Here is a 21,899-nt window from a genome sequence, read left to right on the forward strand (position 1 = left end):
TTCCATCACCTCCACTAGCTTTGTTTGTAGTGATGCTTTCTAAGGCCCACTGGACTTCACATTCCAGGATGTGTGGCTCTAAGTGAGTGATCACACCATCATGATTATCTGGGTCATGAAGATCTTTTTTGTACAGTCCTTCTGTGTTTTTTTGCCACTCTTCTTAACATCTTCTGCTTCTGTTACGTCCATACCATTTCTGTCCTTTATCGAGCCCATCTTTGCATGAAATGTTCCCTTGGTATCTCTAATTTTCTTGAAGAGATCTCTCGTCTTTCCCATTCTGTTGTTTTCCTCTATTTCTTTGCATTGATTTCTGAGGAAGGCTTTCTTATCTCTCCTTGCTATTCTTTGGAACTCTGCATTCAAATGCTTATATCTTTCCTTTTCTCCTTTGCTTTTCACTTTTCTTCTTTTCACAGCTATTTGTAAGGCCTCCCCAGACAGCCATTTTGCCTTTTTGCATTTCTTTTCCATGGGGATGGTCTTGATCCCTGTCTCCTGTACAATGTCACGAACCTCCGTCCATAGTTCATCAGGCAGTCTGTCTATTAGATCTAGTCCCTTAAATCTATTTCACACTTCCACTGTATGATCATAAGGGATTTGATTTAGCTCATACCTGAATGGTCTAGTGGTTTTCCCTACTTTCTTCAATGTAAGTCTGAATTTGGCAATAAGGAGTTCATGGTCTGAGCCACAGTCAGCTCCTGGTCTTGTTTTTGCTGACTGTATAGAGCTTCTCCATCTTTGGCTACAAAGAATATAATCAGTCTGATTTCGATGTTGACCAGCTGGTGATGTCCATGTGTAGGGTCTTCTCTTGTGTTGTTGGAATAGGGTGTTTGCTATGACCAGTGCATTCTCTTGGCAAAACTCTATCAGCCTCTGCCCTGCTTCATTCCGTATTCCAAGGCCAAATTTGCCTGTTACCCCAGGTGTTTCTTAACTTCCTACTTTTGCATTTCAGTCCCCTATAATAAAAAGGACATCTTTTTTGGGTGTTAGTTCTAAAAGGTTTTGTATGTTTTCACAGAACCATTCAACTTCAGCTTCTTCCGCGTTACTCGGGGCATAGGCTTGGATCACCATGATATTGAATTGTTTGCCTTGAATACAAACAGAGATCATTCTGTCGTTTTTGAGATTGCATCCAAGTACTGCATTTCAGACTCTTTTGTTGACTATAATGGCTACTCCATTTCTTCTAAGGGATCCAGTATTCTTGCCTGGAGAATTCCAAGGACAGACGAACCTGGAGGGCTACAATCCCTTGGGTTAGTAGGACCTTGTTGTTTATCCAGCTATAGATAATAGTTTGCATCTGCTAATCCCAAACTGAGTTAAATGGTCATCTGAGTTAAATTCACCCATTCCAGTCCATTTTAGTTCGCTGATTCTTAGAATGTCAACGTTCAGTCTTGCCATCTCCTGTTTGACCACTTCCAATTTGCCTTGATTCATGGATCTGACATTCCAGGTTCCTATGCAATATTGCTCTTTACAGCATCAGACCTTGCTTCTATCACCAGTCACATCCACAACAGGGTACTGTTTTTGCTTTGGCTCCATCCCTTCATTCTTTCTGGAGTTGTTTCTCCACTGATCTCCAGTAGCATATTGGGCACCTACCACCCTGAGGAGTTCCTCTTTCAGTATCCTATCATTTTGCCTTTTCATACCGTTCATGGGGTTCTCAAGGTAAGAATACTGAAGTGGTTTGCCATTCCCTTCTCCAGTGGACCACATTCTGTCAGATCTCTCCACCATGACCTGCCCGTCTTGGATGGCCCCACGGGCATGGCTTAGTTTCATTGAGTTAGACAAGGCTGTGGTCCGTGTGATCAGATTGACTAGTTGTCTGTGATTTCAGTGTGTCTGCCCCTGATGCCCTCTCGCAACACCTACTGTCTTACTTGGGTTTCTCTTACCTTGCACGTAGGGTATCTCTTCATGGCTAGGTCCATGAATCAAGGCAAATTGGAAGTGGTCAAACAGGAGATGGCAAGAGTGAACGTCAACATTCTAGGAATCAACGAACTAAAATGGACTGTAATGGGTGAATTTAACTCAGATGAGCATTATATCTACTACTGTGGGCAGGAATCCCTTAGAAGAGATGGAGTAGCCATGGGGTTACATGACTGAGCATGCATGCATGAGGGTGGAAGGAGATGGTTGTTAGCAGTTAACTGGTAGAACTTAAAAAAAAAAAAGAAACTGCAAACTCTTTGCCAAGGTGAATCTACTGTTTTACACGCTCATCTGCAATGTGGGGGAGTTACGGTTTCGTCACATCTTTGCCAACACTTCATGAGGTCAGTCTTTTTAATTTTAGGCCTCCTAATGGATATGTAAATTTTACCTTCTTGTGTCCTGTAATTTTTATGTTACAGGATTTTTTATGTTCCTGTAAATCTTCTTGAGCTTTGTTCTGTGATGCACTTAAGTTACTTGGAAACAGTTTGGTCCTTTTGGTTGTTGACTTTATGACTTAATGTATATTTGTTAAGTGGGTACAGAGCAGTCAGTGCTCATTTGTTCCCTATTACTTAAGCAAGACCTTTCTGTGTACCCTACCCAACACACCGTGAATTATGAGTTTTACTAGTGTAGTTGTTGAAAAAGAAGCACTGTTTGTGGCTCAGTGTGAGCACAGGGCACTGTTCCGCTGATTGTTTCCCTAGTTTACGGCTGTTTCCTCACTTGCATTCACTGATGGGTTCTATGCTTGAGAATTACTGGCTGTGATCTCCAGGTTTTCTCACTCCAGTGCTCTCATCTTCTGAACCATGTCTCCCTCGTCTCTCACCTTTGTCTCCTCATCTGGGAGTCACCCAGGCTCTGCCTCAGTTTCCCTGCCTTCTCTGTTGCCAGGAAACTCTGCCAAGGCAATAAATAGGGCCAGTGTTAGGGCTCACCTTGTTTGCTTCCTGTCTCAGGGTTTACTGTTCTTCATTGCCTGATGTGCCAGTGGCCTGATGCTTCATGTATATTATTAAGTTTTGCTTTGGGGAAGGAAATTTGTAAGGGAAAAAACAAACCCAAGATTTGTAAAATTTGGTTGTTTTGGAGAGGAGGGTCCCTATTACATTGTCTAGAAAGAAAGATCCTAGTTTTCTAAAAAAATATTTAAAAAGTCAAGGTGTAAAATACAGTATAACATGTAAAGTGCGCAGGTCAATACATTTTCGCAGATGTATACATTTCTATTATTACCACTCAGATCAAGATAGAAGACTTTCTCATACCTCAGCAGATTCCTTTGTGTTCATTGGCACCCTCTTCCTCCTCAGATAACCACTTCTCTGATGTCTGTTTAGCTTTGCCTGGTCTCCGATTTTGACTTCATCCCAATGAAGTACCTATGGTATTTACTCTTTTTGCTTGACTTTTTTTTCACTCAGCGCTGTGTCTGTGGGATCCGTCTATGTTATTGCTTGTATCACTTGTTCTTTGTTTGGGTCCAGTAGTATTCATCCTCACGCTGATGGACATCAGGTGGTTTCCTATATTGGCTCCTGTGAATAAAACTGCTATGAACATTCTTTTGGTGTACTTAAGGTCTCATTCCACTTGGGTAAACACTGAGGATTAGGATTCTTGGTTTGTGGGGCAGGTGTAAGTACACTTTAGTAGTATATTGCAAACAAATTTCCACAGTGGTTGAACCAGTTTTTCACTTTGTATGTGAATTCTTGGGCTATTTTCTTGAAGAGACTTGGCATTTTCAGTCTTTCAAAGTTTAGCTGTTATGGGACAGCAGGTTTTCTTTTAGGAGGCCAAAGCATAATACTTAGGTTAAGTAATATGAGAGCTGAAGTAACCAATTCTCCTGGTTTGCCTGAGACTGAGCGATTCTCTGAATGTAGGAGTTTAGTGTTGTTTTTTGGTGGCTCAGGTGGTAAAGAATCCACCTGCAGTGTGGGAGACTCGGGTTCGATCCCTGGGTTGGGTAGATCCCCTGGAGAAGGGAACGGCTGCCCATTCCAGGATTCTGGCCTGGAGGATTCCATGCACTATATAGTCCAGGGGGCTCACAGAATCAGAACAACTGAGCGACTTTCACTTTAAAATTCTATTTATTTATGACTGTGCTGGGTCTTTGTTGCTGCGTGGGCTTTTCTGTAGCTGTATTGAGTGGGGGCTGCTCTCAGTTCCTGTGTGCGGGCCTCTCGCTGCAGTAGCCTCTTGCTGCGATGCAAGAATTCTAGGGTGCACAGTCTTCAGTAGTTACTGTTCCCAGGCTCTAGAGCACAGCTCAGTAACTATGGTGCACGGACTTAGGTGCCACGAGGCCAGGGATCGAACCTGTGTCTCCTGTATCAGCAGGCTGAGCCACTGAGCCACCAGAAAGCCCCAGACTTCTAGTTTTAAAACCAGGATAGTTCCAGTCACCTTAAATGAGGCTCTCAGCATATTTAGGCAGCAGAATGTGAAGGTAAAAGCAGGAAATTCACAAGGTCCAAGCCAAACCCAAGTACAGATGAGGCCTTACCCAGTGGTTGTGTTCTCTAGTCAAAAAAGACAGAGGTCAAAAAAAAAAAAAAAAAAGACAGAGGTCCACTCATTCCACCACCTTTTACCTTTCAGATCTCAGCTTAAACTGTGTTTCTTCAGAGAAGGGTCAACTGGCTGTGTTAATTTCCTTTGTTGTATTTATGGAATACCTTATATAACCTTATAATACTTGCCACACTTGGCATATTTTTATTTGAAATCTTTATTAGAGCAGGACATTTATGTCTTCCTCATAGATATCCCCACAACATATTGGTAAGAACATCAATAATTTTTTTTCTTCTCTTGGGGTGTGGTTGTTGGGGGGAAGTAGGTGAAATATGGCAGGGCAGATCATTAGAAGATTTATAAACCATGAGACTTCTTAAAAATCAAAGAAATGTGTTGTAGGAAGATGCTGGCTGCTGTGTCTGTAATGAATGGGAAAGGATGATGGGCCTGGGGTTCTGGAAATTCTGGTTACTTCTAAATCCTTTTGTTTCTTACGTTTTAAAATTGATAGCAAATGTGAAAATGCATGGTGGCATTTTAAGGCTGCATAAAATTCCAGATGGACTTTGAATATGTTATAAGATTGGGCAGCCTTTGCCAGATGCAGTGTTCTTTGAATAAATAAATGTAAAGCAGAAATAGCTTAAATTTCTGATGGGATCCTAACTTGCTATAAAACAACTTATGAGTCATTGTATCTCACTATGTGAAGATAAAATTTCTGTGACAGGTTTCTTAAACCCAGTAAAGTAAAAAAGCCTTGTTTCACCCAGTTCATGTTTCTCTTTTCAAGTTAGACTTTGAGTTAGTATTTCTTTTGGATAGGTCAGTTGTTCCTGAATATCTTTCAGGGTATATGTGGTGGAAACAGTTTTCATGATAATACTAAGTTGTCACTAGATGGTCTTCCTGATTCTCTCAGAAGTATGTGGCAGAGTTTTTGCACTTGTATGACAAGTTGATGACATCACCATTCAGGATAATTCAATATGTGCTTGTGATTTCCTGTGTTTTCAAAAGTTTCTTTGTTTTAATTTCTAACACAATATTGATAGATATAACCCATGTAAGCAAAACTTTTTTGAAGTCTTTGATAGGACTGAAGAGATAAAGGAGTTCTGAGACTAAATAGCTTGAGAACAGCTGGAATAGGTATTCTGCACTCCCCCAAAATGTTTTAAAATTAGTGTTTTATACTCTTTTCAACTTTATATGTAATTTTCTTTCTTCTCTTAACTTTTCATCCACTTCTAGTCTCTCCCTGTTTATCTCATGCATTTCTTTATAGAAGCAGTAAACTCTTGGTGCTTTCCTGTTTTTGAGCTCCAAAATAGGCCACTTTTCTGTTTTGCTCCTCTCCTTTTCTAATCTTCAAAACCCAAAAGTTAGTTGTATATTTGTAATCACGTGTATATTTCAGAAATTAACGTTATACAGAATGTCATTTGAATTTTGTATTTTGGAAAGACGATAGAAAGTTGTAGAGAAGGAAATACAAGTAATGAAATGATTATCAACTACAGTGGTTGTCTCATTAAGAAAAAAAGTTTACCATGGATTAGAGTTTAGTTACGGATTTCATTCTATTGAGTCCTATTCATTTTTTAATTTTTATTCAACTTTTACTGAAGTTTCTAGGAAGCAGAATAGAGAATAATGTGCTAATTATGAACCTGCCAGCCAACTTTGTCCTCTCTTGTAGCACACATTTGCTTTAGATTCTTTTAGTGCTGTGGGCATCCCTTCCCAGCCCCATTGCCTTCCTGCTTCCCCCATAGGTGGATTGCTATCTCATCTTTGGTGTATATTTTTCCATTCATCTCTTTATAACTTTTACATAAGTACGTATTTATCTAGAGCATTGTTTTTACCTTTTAAAAAATGATATTTTACATATGTGTTCCTCTACAGATTGCTTTCTCGCTCAATATCAAATTTTTGCAGTCCGTTGGTATGTGGATTCACGCATTCATTTTTAACTGCTGGGTAGAAATTCATTACATAACTATACTGAAATTTATTGTTCTTTTTGCATTTCATTTCCCTTCTGCCCTTTTTTCCAGGTTTAGCTAGTTCTCTATTATTCATATTCCATATATAACTTATCACTTTGTTTTTATTTATTTAATTTAAAAAAATTTTATTTTTATTTATTTATTTGGCTGCACTGGGTCTCAGTTGCAGCACTCTGGATCTTTAGTTGTGGTACGTGAATGGTTAGTTGTGTCATGCCAGATCCAGTTCCCTGGCCAGGAATCGAACCTGGGCCCTCTGCATTGGGAACCTGGAGTCTTAGCCTCTGGACCACCAGGGAAGTCCCCACTTACCACTCTAAAAAGTGTGCAATTCAGTGATTTTTAGTATAATCACAAATTTATGCAACTATAACTATTATTTAATTCCAGGACATTTAAAAAAAAATTACTCCAGAAAGAAACCCCATACCCATTAGCAGTCCCTGCTCTAGTTCCTCTTCCACTAATCCTCTGTCAACCACCAGTCTACTTCCTGTCTCTCTTTATTTGCCTGTTCTGGATTTTTCATATCAGTAGTGTCATGTAATATGTGACCTTGGGTGTCTTTCTCTTTTGTAATATTTCATTTAGTTTAATGTCTCAAAGTGCATGTTGTAGCATGAATCAGTGCTTCTTTCCTCTTTATGGCTGAGTGATAAATATGCCATTGTGTGGATATCCTACATTTATTTATCCATTTATCAGGCATTTGGGTTGCTTCTACTTTTTGGCAGTTAGGAATAATGCTCCTATAAACATTCACATACAAGGTTTGTGTTGACATGTTTTCAGTTCTCCTGGGCATATACCTAGGAAAGGAATTGCTTGGTTACACGGTAACTCTGTTCAGCTACCTGAGGAAGCATTGAGCTGTTTTACAGTGCAGCTGCAGCATCTGACATTCTCATGGATAATGTACAAAGGTTACAGTTTCTCTACATTTTTGCCCATTATCTTTTTGATTGTAGTCATTCTAGTTGACGTGAAAAATCTCATGGTGGTTTTGATTTGCGCTTCCCTTGTGGCTAATGACGTTAAACATCTTTTCATGTCCTAATTGGCTCTTTGTGTATCTTTTTGAAGAAACGTCTATTCAAATTCTTTGCCCATTATTTAACTGAGTTGTCTTTTTATTGTTACGAGAGTTCTTTATTCCGGGTACTAGACCCTTATGAGTTACATGATTTGCAGACATTTTCTCCCATTCTGTGGGTTGTCTCTTTGCTTTCTTGAGAGTACCCTTTTAATCACAAAAATTTTAACACTAATTCTAATTTACCTGTCTTTTCTTTGGTTTCTTATGATTTATTTAGGGGGAGTTGGTGATGGACAGGGAGGGCTGGCATGCTGGGTCGCAAAGAGTCAGACACGACTGAGCGACTGAACTGAACTGAATGAAGAAACTATTGCTTAGTCTAAGGTCATGAAGATTTGCACTTGTGTTTCATTCTAAGCATTTTATAAAATTTTTAGCTCTTACATTTAGGTCTTTGATCTATTTTGAATTAATGGTGTGAGAGTCCAGCTCTATTCATTATATGTGGTGTCTGGTTGTTAGCACCATTCGTAGAGGACTATTCATTCCCCTGGGCTTTCCAGGTGGCTCAATGGTAAAGAATCTGCCTGCCAATGTAGGAAACATGGGTTCGCTCCCTGGGAAGATCCCCTGGAGAAGGCAGTGGCAACCCCTCCAGTATTCTTGCCTGGGAAATCCCCTGAACAGAAGAGCCTGGTGAACTACACAAAGAGTTGGACATGACTCTTTGTGTAGACTTGGACACAACTCGTTGTGTAGAGTTGGACACAACTCTTTGGAGTCCAGTGGAGTCAAAAAGAGTTGGACATGACTGAGCAGCTGAGCACACACTCACCTTCATTCCCCTGATGAATTGTCTTGGCACTCTTGTCCAAAATCATTTAACAGGAAGACTGGGCTTATTTCTGTACTGCCAGTTATATTCTAATTAATCTATGTCTGCTCTTAGGTCAGTACCTCATAGTCCTGTTTGTCATAGCTTTTATCTTTTGTTTTTTGGCCACACTGCATGCAGGGTTTTAGTTCCCCAACAGGGTTTCCCTGGTAGCTCAAACGATAAAGAATCTGCCTGCCATGCGGGAAACCTGGGTTTGATCCCTGGGTTGGGAAGGTTCCCTGGAAGAGGTCTTGGCAACCCACTCCAGTGTTCTTGCCTGGAGAATCCACATGGACACAGGAGCTTGGCAGGCTACTGTCTGTGGGGTCACAAAGAGTCAGACACGACTGAGTGAGTATGCACACACACATACAGCCAGGGATCAAACCCTTGCCCCCTTCAGGGGATGCATGGAGTCTTAACCACAGGGCCACTAGGGAAGTGGTTGTAGCTTTGAAGTAAGCTTTGAAATCTGAAAGTGTGAGTCCTTCTAAATTTGTTCATGGCTATTGAGGGTTGCTTATGTCCATATGAATTTTAGAATAAGTTGGCCAATTTTTGTGAAAAAGGCTATTGGAATTTTGGTAGGGGTTGCACTGAATCTGTAAATCAATTTAGGGAGTATTGCCATCTTAACCATATTAAATCCTCCAATATGTGGACATAGTTTTTCCATTTATTTAGGTGTCTTTAAAATTTCTTGTAAGAATGTTTTGTCATTTTTAGCGTATGAGTTTTGTCTTTTGTTAAATATATTCCTATTTTTTTTCCCTTTTGATGCTATTGTAAATGAAATATTCTTAGTTTCAGTCTGAATTGTTCAGTGCTATTGATGAAACTATCATTGATGTTTGTTTATTGATCATTTGCTTCTAGATTGCCAAATCTTTTCTTTCTTTCTTTAATATTTATATATTTATTTGGCTGCCTGGGATCTTCCTTCTTTAGTTGTGGCATGTGGGATCTTTCACTTCAGTTCAGTCACTCAGTCGTGTCCGACTCTTTGCGACCCCATGAAGCGCAGCACACCAGGCCTCCCTGTCCATCACCAACTCCTGGAGTTTACCCAAACTCATGTCCATTGAGTTGGTGATGCCATCCAACCATCTCATCCTCTGTTGTCCCTTTCTCCTCCTGCCTTCAATCTTTCCTAACATCAGGGTCTTTTCAAATGAGTCAACTCTTCACATCAGTTGGCCAAAATATTGGAGTTTCAGCTTCACACATCAGTCCTTCCAATGAACACTCAGGACTGGTTTCCTTTAGGATGGACTGGTTGGATCTCCTTGCAGTCCAAGGGACTCTCAAGAGTCTTCTCCAACACCACAGTTCAAAAGCATCAATTCTTCAGTACTCAGCTTTCTTTATAGTCCAACTCTCACATCCATACATGATTACTGGCAAAACCATAGCCTTCACTAGATGGACCTTTGTTGACAAAGTAATGTCTCTGCTTTTTAATATGTGGGATCTTTAGTTACAGGCATATGAAGAAGCTCCCAGTTGCAGCATGTGGGATCCAGTTCCCTGACCGGGGGTTGAATCCAAGTCCCCTGCATTGGAAGTGTGGAGTCCTAGCCACTGGGCTACCAGGGAAGTCCCTGCCAAATCTTTTCTTTCTCTTCATTCACATAGTTCCCTGAAAGCTCAACTGTCATAAAAATCCTTCTAATTTTATTCAACTTGCCTCTTCTTTTTTTTTTTCTTGCCAGGCAGGCTTGAGTTGCATCAATACTGAGCTATTTTCAGTCAAATAATATGCCTTCAAACATTTTGGTACTTCTTAAATGTGTCTCTAGACAAAATTTTAACCACCTGCTTTTCTGTATGTTCTGTACCAGCTCACATCATCATTGTGGGCTGATAGTTCATTAAAATGGGGACCTGAGGATGTTTGTTTGAGAATAACCTGTGGAAAACTCTCCTCCTACCTGCCCGCGCCACACCCCCCATCCTAACTAGCATGTAGAAATTATAATTTTGATTAGTTCTGAAAAATACCCAGTTCAGGCAAACAAAGTGAAAGTCACTCAGGCGTGTCCAACTCTTTGTGACCCCATGACTATACAGTCCGTGGAATTCTCCAGGCCAGAATACTGGAGAAGGTAGCCTTTCCCTTCTCCAGGGGATCTTCCCAACATAGGGATCGAACCCAGGTCCCCTGCATTGCAGGCGGATTCTTTACCAGCTGAGCCACAAGGAAAACCCCAAAATACTGGAGTGGGTAGCTTATCCCTTCTCCAGGGGATCTTCCTAACCCAGGAATTGAACCGGGATCTCCTGCATTGCAGACGGATTCTTTATCAACTGACCTATCAGGGAAGCCCTTTCAGGAAAAGAACTGAGAATCAGTAATGACTTTTCCTGTCGGGAGCCGCGTTAGGCATTACTGATAAAATGGAGGCACGGACCCAGACCCCTCTCCTCATTCCACAGGCACGGTCCCGGGATGAAGGAGTTAGGACTTGTAATTCTGACTTGTCTTTTCCTCTCCTCGGCTGAGTTGACTGAAAAGGAATATTAAGGTGCTTATTGCTCTTGAGAGGACCATGAGAAGGCACAAAGCCTTCTGCGGCTGTGCTCAGAGAATAATTCATAAAGTTAATCATTGACATTTGTTTAAGGACTTTTACAAGAGTGTTCCAGGATGAGCACATAGGCCACAGCTTGAGGCCATGGGAGGGATTGCTGTCTGAAGCCTGTTTGTGAGGAAAATGTTTATGGCAAAAGAGTTTGCTGAATTGAGGTCTAAGGAATAATTAAAATAGTTAGAAGCTAAAGATTCAAGGAATGTTGTAGTGTTAGCATATTCTACTATAGCTTATAGAAATTAGGGACTTTAGAGATATTATTAGCTAGAAGCCCTTTCTAAGAAATAGTGCATTTAGGATACTAGGGGCAAACAGGACGTAGAAAGATAAGAAATAAACTGAGGAATGTGGTATGCAGCCCAGACATTAGCATGAGTTACAGTGTATTCACAAGGACACATGAGAAAAAGTAGATAAGAGAATCGCTGAGGAAGGAACTCCTTTTGAGGGGCAACAGTGATTTATGGAGACAACAAATCTGGGTTAGGGGGAACTGAAAATGTCAAATCTCTGACCTAATGCTTTTGTAAAAGTATAAAAGAGAATCTTAAGCTTGAAATAAATATGCAGTGCAAGAAATATGAATGAGAGGCTGCATTGATACTCGCGGACACCCCTTCAGCCTGATTCCCTGGCTGCTGGAGCTGGACTCCGGCATTTTCCTCGCCTAGGTTCCGACCCTCTTTGTTCAGGTACCTGAATGTGTGTTGCCTCTTGTGGCCCAGTTACGTGTCACATGCCCAGTCTCTAAAGTTTTGCTGTGGAGATTAATCTGTACCCCATACCTGGATGCTCTCTTTCTTCACTACTCAGCTAGTTTAATTTCTTCTCTGACACCTGCTTCCCGGGCATTGTTTCTGCTAGCGTTTCCTAGCCCCTTTCAGGCTGTGTGTGTAGTTAGCCTTGCTGAGCTCTGGGGCCGTGGATTCTTTCTCATCCTGCAGTCTAAAGCTTTGAAATTTGTAGGACCCTTGCTGGGTTGATCTCAGTTAAGTACAGTGATACTTATTTTATAAATAAATAAATTTATATTTATTGTTTGTTAAAGCTTCACACAATCCCTTGGTGTGGTTTCTTTCTGTATTCTGTCTGCAGTTTATGACCCTAGTGCCTCAGTGCCTAATAAACTGCACTGAAGCATTGCCAACTGGTATTAGTCTCTTCTGCTGCTGTACTGTTTATTGTGGGACTTCTACTTTAATAACTTTTAGAAGGTACCAAATTTGATATTCCATCAAGGTTGGTAAATGGTTTTAAAAAATTATAAATGTATTACCATGGACATGGTTTTTTGATGATAATCAGATTTGATCTTTTAAATTTTTTGTTGTCTAAATGTCAGTTTTTGCCATTATGGTTTGCTTAGTGTTTTTAGAATGTTAAAGGATGGGAGTCATTCTTGTTCGGAAGCCAATATAAATATATACAAAAATGTAAATGAAATTTAACTAGTAAATTTGAGAAAATGAGTTTTAGATGCTGTTTTGGTGATTTCTATGTTTGCTTAGGTTGAACTTAAGAAATTTTATTCCTTTTCACCCAATATCAAGAGATTGTACAAGAAAATAAGATTTGCTGTTGTTACCATTATTTGTAGAGCTTGCTGCTATTTTAGCCCTATAGGGTATACATTAGAATTCGGTTAGCTGTGTTTTGTGGAACAACAATTTATCAAGTCCTAATTAGGTGAAGAGTATAATTTCGTATGTGATATTTGCTGGTGCTAATAGTGCCAGTGCAGCGATAACTTCATTGATCTCCACTGGTGAAATGTTATTATACTTGCAAGTAAATGGCTCTTTTAGTGTTGCATTTCTATTTAAGTAGTTAATTATAAAGAACATTCAAAGAATTTTAAATCACATTATTCAGTTTTTGAGCTCAGTGGATCTTTTTCTAAATCAGTTTTTAATTTTTGCAAGTTCATTTTCAATTTAGAGTTTTAAACGTTTGAGGGTAGAAAACATTTGATACTTAGTCTAGTCGTTGCCCTCATACCATTTAAAAGAACAACAGCTAGAGGGTCACATACGATAAAATTTCTTGCGGTCCTGGATCCTTATGTAAGGAATTTGTAAGAAAAGGTTGTGAGGAGCAGAAATATGTTGCTGTTAGTGCGTGTTTTGCCAGTCAGTGTCCAAAAATTAAAGCCTCTGAGGCCACACCTTGGGCTTTACTTCCTGTGAGAGAAGCCAGCCCCGCTTCCTTGACTCTGAGTTCTCAGTAGATACACAGTCTGTACTGTTCCCATAGATACACAGTCTGGTCTGGTCCAGGGAAGGCTGCAGAGCATCTGAACCTCTGCACGTATGGATCCCAACAAACTGGAAGATTCTTAAAGAGACGGGAATACCAGACCATCTTACCTGCCTCCTGCGAAACCGGTATGCAGGTCAAGAAACAACAGTTAGAACCAGGCATGAAATAACGGAGTGGTTCCAAACTTCAGCACCCCAGGCTGCATCACCATCTCCCAGAGTTTGCTCAAACTCATGTCACCATCCATAGTGATTATGGAACCCAAGAAAATACAGTCTGTCGCTGTTTCATTGTTTCCACATCTATTTGCCGTGAAGTGATGGGACTGGATGCCATCATCTTTGTTTTTTGAATGTTGAGTTTTAAGCCAACTTTTTCACTCTCCTCTTTCACTTTCTCAAGAGGCGCTTCAGTTCCTCTTCGCTTTCTGCCATAAGGATGGTGTCATCTGTATATCTGAGGTTATTGATATTTCTCCCAGTAATCTTAATCCAGCTTGTGCTTCATTCATCCCAGCATTTCTCATGATGTAATCTACATAGAAGTTCAATAAGCAGGGTGACAATATATAGCCTTGACGTATTCCTTTCCCAGTTTGGAACCAGTCCATTGTTCCATGTCCGGTTCTAACTGTTGATTCTTGACCTGCATACAGGTTTTGTAGGAGACAGGTAAGGTGGTCTGGTATTCCCGTCTCTTTAGGAATTTTCCACAGTTTATTGCGATCCAGACAGTCAAAGACTTCAGAGTAATCGATGAAGAGAAGTAGATGTTTTTCCTGGGATTCTCTTGCTTTTTCTATGATCCAATGGATGTCTGTATTCCTAACACTAGACATCAGAAATGAAAAAAAATGGTAGAGAAGTTCATATTTATTTATGGGTATAATAATACATGCATTGATGATGAAGCAGCAGCAGTATGATTCCTTATAGTAGCTTCCTGTGATTGTGACTGCTTCACAGGAACCTAGCCTATACTTAGGGCAAGTACGCTATTGGAAACATTGTTGCATTAAAAAAAAAAATCACTTACCTGTGATAATATGCTTATGAATAGTTTTTCCAAATACAGGAGAGAGGCATAAGTGTTAGTCACTCGGTCGTATCTGACTCTTTGTAGCCACGAGGCTCCTCTGTCCATAGGCAAGAATATTGGAGTGGGTAGTCATTCCCTTCTCCAGGGAATCTTCTCGACCCAGGGATCAAACCTGGTTCTTCTGCATTGCAGGCAGATTCTTTACAGTCTGAGCCACCAGGGAGGCCCCTGCTGCTGCTGCTAAGTCAAGTCAGTCATGTCCGACTCTGTGCGACCCCATAGACGTCAGCCCACCAGGCTCCGCCGTCCCTGGGATTCTCCAGGCAAGAGCACTGAAGTGGGTTGCCATTTCCTTCTCCAATGCATGAAAGTGAAAAATGAAAGTGAAGTCAGTCAGTCGTGTCCGACTCTTAGCGACCCCATGGACTGTAGCCTACCAGGCTCCTCCGTCCATGGGATTTTCCAGGCAAGAGTACTGGAGTGGGGTGCCATTTCCTTCTCCGAGTGTAGCATAATGAATGGTAATGTAATTCTTTGAAAGGAATGTTGTAAAATGCTAAGAAAACTAACATAGTATTAATTTTTATTAAATATCACTCACCTCATGCCTGTGTAAGGTTAGACTAGTATCTGCATGTTTTATGAATTGATGACCGCTTTTATTAATTTTCTTGATTGATTGATTTACTTTAATTAATTGTTTATTTTTGGCTAGTTCTTTGTTCCTATGCGAGGGCTTTCTCTAGGTGCAGCAAGTGGGGACCACTCTGTAGCTGCGGTGCCAGGGCTTCCCTGCCCTCGCGGGGCTTCTCTTGTGGAGCACAGGTTCTAGGGCCTGTGGGCTTCCTGGTTGTAGAGCGTGGGCTCTGTAGTTGTGACACTTGGGCTTAGTTACCCTGTGGCGTGTGAGATTTTCTTGGAGCAAGTGAACCTGTGTTTCCTGCATTGGCAGGCGGATTCTTGACCGCTGAGCCACCAGGGAAGTCCTTACTTGATATTTCTAAGCTACAGGGTTCATCTGTAAATATTTTCAATTGTTGCAAATCTCCAGAAAATTTCCAGTATATTGTATTTAAGTCTAGATAAAAGTGGACCCGTTAAGTTCAAGCTCATGTTGTTCAAAGGTGAACTTGGTTCAGTGAATGCAAGTTTGACCTTACTCTGCTTTCAGAGTTGACAGTTGACCGTGTAGTTCTAGGTTGACTGTCATGTCTCCTCTTGGATGGCGTTGCTCTGTCATCTTAGCATGCGGTATTGCTGTTCATCTGGGATTCCAACGCAGATTCTGGTTTCTTTGGTGTGCTTATACTTCGTTCCTGTAAATGGTGGTAGTCTTCTCATGGCATTACTTAAGAAAAAAGTTAAGTATGCTGGTAATTCAATCAGGACACTCATTCTTACTGGACACTTAGTAAGGGGAAATTTTCTTGAATCATTTCTGTGGTAAGTCTTTCCTTCTCCCCCTTCTCCCCTCCCTGCACCACTCCCCCTCCACACACACACAAAAGACATGAGAGAGTCTGTTTTCTTTATTGTTTCTTTCTGGAACTTTTATTAGTTGGATGTTGGACCACATGAATTCTTCTTTAATTTTTTAATTGGTTTTCAGTTGTCTTAATTTTGGGGAGATTTCATTAGTGTTGTCTTCTAATTCTTCTATTAGTTTTTTTTTTATTTGTGTTATCAAATTTGAAATGTGTTAACACTATTTGTTTTCTGATTATACTATTTTTAAATGGAGTATTCTGGGATTCAGTTATTGTATTATAGACAGACTTTTGATGCTTTTCTCCTGCTTTTTTGATCTCACCCCACTTTTCCCTTCTCACAATACTTGGTAGCTTCAAGGATTGAGTCAGTACATGCTCTGTGCTACACTTCTCCATAGCATCCCTTTCTGTACACACATAGATTGTCACTTCCTCCTTGTGACTGTGTGTAGTTTATTTTTTTTAACATCTCCTTTCCATCTTCTAAAACTGTTATTGTTGAGAATCTTCCATTGTTGCTTCATTTTTTATTGTCATTGAAATGTTGGTATATTTTCATTGCTATTTTGGTGTGATTTCTTGGGGGAAGAAAGATACATAAGATATATGCATTGTTTCATCTGCCATCTTAAAATTGGAGTTCTTCCTTTGAGGCCTGGGTAACTAAATGTTATGGTTGTAATTCATATTGCAAGTTAAATGTGTAAGTTTAAAATCAAATTAATTTGAACAAAATATTGAATTAAAGCCTGATTCAGTCTATCTTAATAACCAAAATAGATAATACAGTTTGTAATAATGCCTTTTTTGAATTTTATTTGTGTAGAAGAAATTGAGGAAGAATCTGAAACAACAGTTGAGGCTGACTTGACCGATAAACAGAAACATCAGTTGAAACATAGGGAACTCTTTTTGTCGCGCCAATACGAATCTCTGCCCGCAACACATATCAGGTAAGAACTGTTTAGAAGTTGGTCTGATGTTTTGAGTAATACTATGACAACTGAAAGAAACAAAACTAAAACAACCTTTGGGAAGCATTTTCCAAACTCAACAATCTTGCTCAAATCAGTTCACTAAGGGCTTCATTATGTAGTCTTATCTTGAAAATTTATAGTTTATATTAGCATTTTAAAGCCCCGCACATGTTATGCAGTCAGGTAACCATGTTGGCTTTTTAATCTGGACTTTTCCAATCATTTAAGTTATCTATTAGCATCTTGCAGAACAGTGTCCAGCAGACACCATTTTGGGAAATGCTGGTCTTCTCCAGATTCCTAGAAAAAAATATAGTTATTAGGGTCCAAGAACTAGAATCCAAGATCTGGTTCCCAGACAAGTGTCTCTTGACTTTGTAGGATACAGGACCTTTTATTTATTTATTTTGGAGGGCCTCTGGGATGAAAACTTTCTATTCTTTACTGCTCACTCACTTGCATCTGCTCTGGGCATTGATGGAATGAAAAGTGAAATTCAGTCCCTGGTTTGTATTTGGGGAGAATGGTGGTTGGTCTTTTCATCTGCTGGTGGTAAGATTTAGGCATAGATGAAGGTCTTTTTAAGTGTTGTCTGCAGTAGGTGCATCTTAGAGGTATAACAGAATGTTTGAACTCAGAAAACAGGCAGTTACTGACTCTCAGTGTCGGAAACCTTCAGAAGGAGTTGGCATTTACTCAGCCTTTGAGAGATTAGGGGGCATCTTTCAGGTAAAAGGAAACAGGTGAGCATGGGTGTGGGCAGGGAGCAGCTTGTGCCCAGGGCGGTGGGTGTAGGGGGATGCGGTGTTTTTGTCCCCTTGTGTTAAAGAAGTTCTTCAACTTTTGTTCACAATCTTTATTCTTTTATTCAGCCCTTCACTAGTTATGCTTGTCTTTAAAGCTGTTTATATATGGAAATAAAACGTAATAACTTTATTTAAAAAAATTGTCCCTTCCTCTTTAGTCCTGAATGTCGATACTGTATCTAAGTGTCTTCTTCGGGCTCAAACACGTTTGGAGAATTCCTGAAACTCTGGTTTGGTCTTCACAACACTCCATAATTCCCCTGACCTTTGTTTATCTTGTACTTCTCTTTTCAGAAATGGACGCAGAGATCTTCTAAGACAGGAAATGTATGACTAGATACATACTAGATGAAAAGATACTAGAATCTCTTTTTTCCAAATCTTTTCAGAGAGCTTGATCCTCCTCAATAGTTAACATCATATATAATTTCTTTTTTTTTAGTTTTTTTAGGGAGCACTGTGCTTAGATTGGTGAGAGTTAGTATTAATATGTTCTGTGTGACTTAGGGTCCTTTGTTAGAAAAGATAATCAGGCCAGATAATGTGGGAACAGTCATTTAACCTAAAAATAGGGGTATTTCAAAAAATAGGAAAGTAAGTTACTTTTTGCTGAAAGAGATGAAACATGAATACATATTTTACAATTTTCTTAAAGATACAGGTAACTAATAAATGCTGAAGAGCCATATGCATTTATCATTTAATTGGAAGAAGCTAGAATATAAAGATTCATTTTAAGCTCAAGAAGTTATGTGGCCAGTCATAAGACTCTTGCCAGAATGAGAATCTGACAAATGGTTTTAAAAATGTATCCAAAACACACAAGTATATTTTTAATTTACCCTCCTGATAGCTTGGAATCTGTTTATAAGAAATGTTGGTTTCCTTTAACAGATTGCTTGGAATGGAAAAACTAGTGAAGTATTTTTCATCTTTCACAAAGACTGAGAGAGTATATTACAGTGGAATTATCAAGACATCCCTTTGTTGAACATGGAAATTACATAGACTACACGATCATTCAGTCATGTTGAACACATTTTCTGAATATATTCTCAGTTAGGGAGCTCACTAACTGCTTGATTAAAAAATAACAAGGTCCCCAGCTTGTAAACTTAAGGAATTTACCCTGTGCCATTCTTTTGAATTATGAAGAAGAGATATAGACATTAGAGGCATTTGTTTTTGGATTTTTTTTGTTCTCAGAGTTGAGAGGTTGTAGTGTTTTCTCACCTTTGGCTCTCATTTTCAAACAGCTGAATGAAATTAGGGGCAGTCTCTGGCCAGAGCACGACACCGTGCTAACCAGCCCTCATGTTGATGTAGAGCAAGTGCACTTTGGAGTGGTCTTGACATTTTGCTAATATTGAAGTCATACCCTATCTGTTGTGCTGTAACAGGAGAAAATTACTGAAGTCCCATTGTTCTTTGGCAGCAAAGAGGGGTAATTTGATGAATACTGGCTTTTTATTCTCAGAGACATTATCGAGTGCCCAGAATCTCCTTGGTGCTGTGTGGAACAGAGGAGAAAACCTGACTGAGGCATTCCTAAGGTCTTTTGTAGTTTTTGTGATCTATAACATTACCAGATGCTACAGACTTCCAAAGTGGCCGGAAGAGACGACTTTTCAGGACTTCTTTTCATTTCAATGAAAGAGAATGAATAGGACCAGGACAGTTCTGGGTGGAGTTAGCGATTCACCTTTTGTTTGTGAGATAGGTGGGGTTTGAACATGAGAATTCCTTTGGAACGTTATTTGGGGAGTGAAGGCGAGAGACAGTGTGCTTCCTGCATAGTGCCTTAGGTCACTAATAATACATTGTATGCTGCATGGGTTATATAAAGCACTGTAAAATGTATTTTTATGCTAGCTAGACCCATCATAGTGTGTGTGTGTGGGGTGTGTGTGTGTGTAAAATACTGTGTTCAGTTATATACAGTCCATGTTTATTGAACTTGGCTTTTAAAAATTGTAATATTTATTGAGCCTTTATGATAAGTGTTATTCCATTTGCTTTACATGTATTTTATTTGATCTTCATGATGAGTTTGTAATGTGCGTATCAGAGATAGAAAGCTACATTTTAGTAGCTTGTTGGGTAGATAGGCTCTTTAATTTCCTATTTCTTTTTTCACATAATGTTTTTTGTTTACTCAAGTTGAATGGTCAGAATTGCATTAAAAACTGAGTGAAGCATATAAACTATACTGTTATACAGTGTTAGAGATATAAATAGTGACTGGGAACTAGCGACTTGATTGAGTGTCTAAGTTGGTGGATGTGTCTTGCATTTGGTCCAGTGTCACTTTTTCCTTACCTTGAAAGCACAAAGCTTATTTTTTTTAAAAGCTAATTACAGCATTGTATATGTAGTGATTAATACCACTTCTCTGCCTCTAGGGTAGCCAGTTAGTCATATTTAATTAGCACTAATCCTTTCCTGCTTGCCAACCTTGGGATCTGGGTCACAGCCTTTGAAGTCATGCTTCATTGTGTCTTAAAAGGATTTTGTTAGGTACCTGTTGATTATTGGCTCCACCGTGTCCTGTCATAAGGGCTTTTGGACTGGATGATTTCTCCAAGTCTTGTTATGAGCAGTGAGTAGTGATAGAGCAACCATTATATCTGTGTCGTTAGACCTGGCCCTTGCTCAGAGCATCACTGGTGAGGATCCTGCCTTCCTCATTGCTTAACCTTGACAAAATCCAGAGAAATTCTTACAGAACCTAAATTTAGTGTCAGTAGTAGGTCTTCAGGGCTTCCCTGGTGGCTCAGTTGTTAAAGAATCTGCCTCCAATGAGGGAGACCTGAGTTTGATCCCTGGGTTGGGAAGATCCCCAGGAGGAGGGCATGGCAACCCACTCCAGAATTCTTGCCTGGAGAACAGGCTGGGGGCTGAGATCCATGGGGTCCCGAAGAAGAGTCAGATACAGACACGACTTGGTGACTAAGCACGGGACAGCGCAGTAGGTCTTAAAGATAGAGATGCACATAGTGTCAAGCTGTCTCTTAATGACAGGGTGCTTCAGAGAAAACCTTACATTCTTTTTCCTCTTAAACAATTTTTAGCTTGGGATTCCAGAATGTGATTATGGTTATCTCCATCCTCACCATCATTGCGCCATAGAAGACTGGCTACAGCCACAGTTTATAATGAACTTTTCTTGGTTCAAGCAATGCTATGTTGCTTCTGCATTCTCACCTCCAAAATAAGGAGCTTTCTTAACTCGGTTAAAAAAGTATGTTAAGCAGCTGTTAAAAATCTTGAGTTTTATGTGTAATGTGTCTAGGTTCTTCACATCAGACATCATCTTGGAGTGTAAGACTCTAGAAACTCATTATCTCTTTTCTTTCTCCTGCTTGCTGTGGAACACAGTACCCAGTAGTCAGTCAGACTTTGAAGTTTTCATAGTTTTCATTTAATTTTATTTTTGTCCTTTAAGTAAATAAAAATCATCAACAGAATAATCTTCTCTCAAGTACTCCTAACCTTAAATGAAGTTTTAGGTTGTGTGCCTTTCTCTGTTTGTGAAAATTAAAGATTGATGTATGGAATCCCAGTTTGCTCAGGACTCTGAGGGAAAGTGAGATATTCAGAGTGAACATCGAGCTTTTATATGCAGGGCTAGGCTGAGCATAGGAAGTCTATTCTGTATACATATTATTCGTCACCAAACAAAATGAATTTACAAGCCATATATAGCAACCATGAGAAAGGGGGAAATGGAAGAATTTCTAGCCAATAAGAGGTATTTGGGGGGTGGGATACTGAAGTTCTTGTCTTAACACCCAGTGTTGATGAGGACAGGGAAACAGATAACTCTTAGATATTCAACTGTTAGTACAGTCCGAGAAATAAAATTTTAATGTGTGAATATCCTTTGACTGAACAATTCCACTTTTTGATTTTATCTAACAGAGGCTCTTAGGAAAGGGTGTAGAAATATATATACTGATACGTTCATTGAAGAATTGTTGTGTGTACTGAATTTTAAAGATATTTGTTGCAAATAAATGAGATTTTCATTCCTAAGTATGAGTCTGCATCATAAATGTAAATAGGAACTTGGTATTTGATAGATTTCAGGATTATTTTACTATCGGAAAATGCAAGCAACTGTCATATTTATGCTTTTCTATATTTCTACCTTTTTTGAAGTGAGAACATTTTAGGCATATAATGAAAGAAGTAGTACTTAAAAATTTGTCTGTTAGATAGGGAAAATGCCAGTTTTGTGTTCATTTTAACTCCATGCCCTGCCTGACAATCTGGCTGGTTTTAATGAAGACAGAATA

At 39.6% G+C, this 21,899-nt stretch overlaps 1 protein-coding gene across 8 annotated transcripts in view; it reads left to right on the top strand.

The window, feature by feature from the left end:
* MTA3 (metastasis associated 1 family member 3) overlaps positions 1-21,899 on the top strand; it is a 212,740-nt gene that overhangs the window by 82,566 nt on the left and 108,275 nt on the right. For all 8 annotated transcript variants that reach the window (XR_009739340.1, XM_061432189.1, XM_061432190.1 and 5 more), the window contains exon 4: positions 16,645-16,771. Coding sequence is in view for 7 of the 8 variants with exons in the window: in XM_061432189.1 (XP_061288173.1) it covers positions 16,645-16,771 (127 nt within the window). In the remaining variant the exon portion in view is untranslated. The remainder of the gene's footprint in view (positions 1-16,644; positions 16,772-21,899) is intronic.

The sequence above is a fragment of the Bos javanicus genome, chromosome 11, assembly GCF_032452875.1.
Source record: "Bos javanicus breed banteng chromosome 11, ARS-OSU_banteng_1.0, whole genome shotgun sequence".
NCBI classification, from domain to species: domain Eukaryota; kingdom Metazoa; phylum Chordata; class Mammalia; order Artiodactyla; family Bovidae; genus Bos; species Bos javanicus.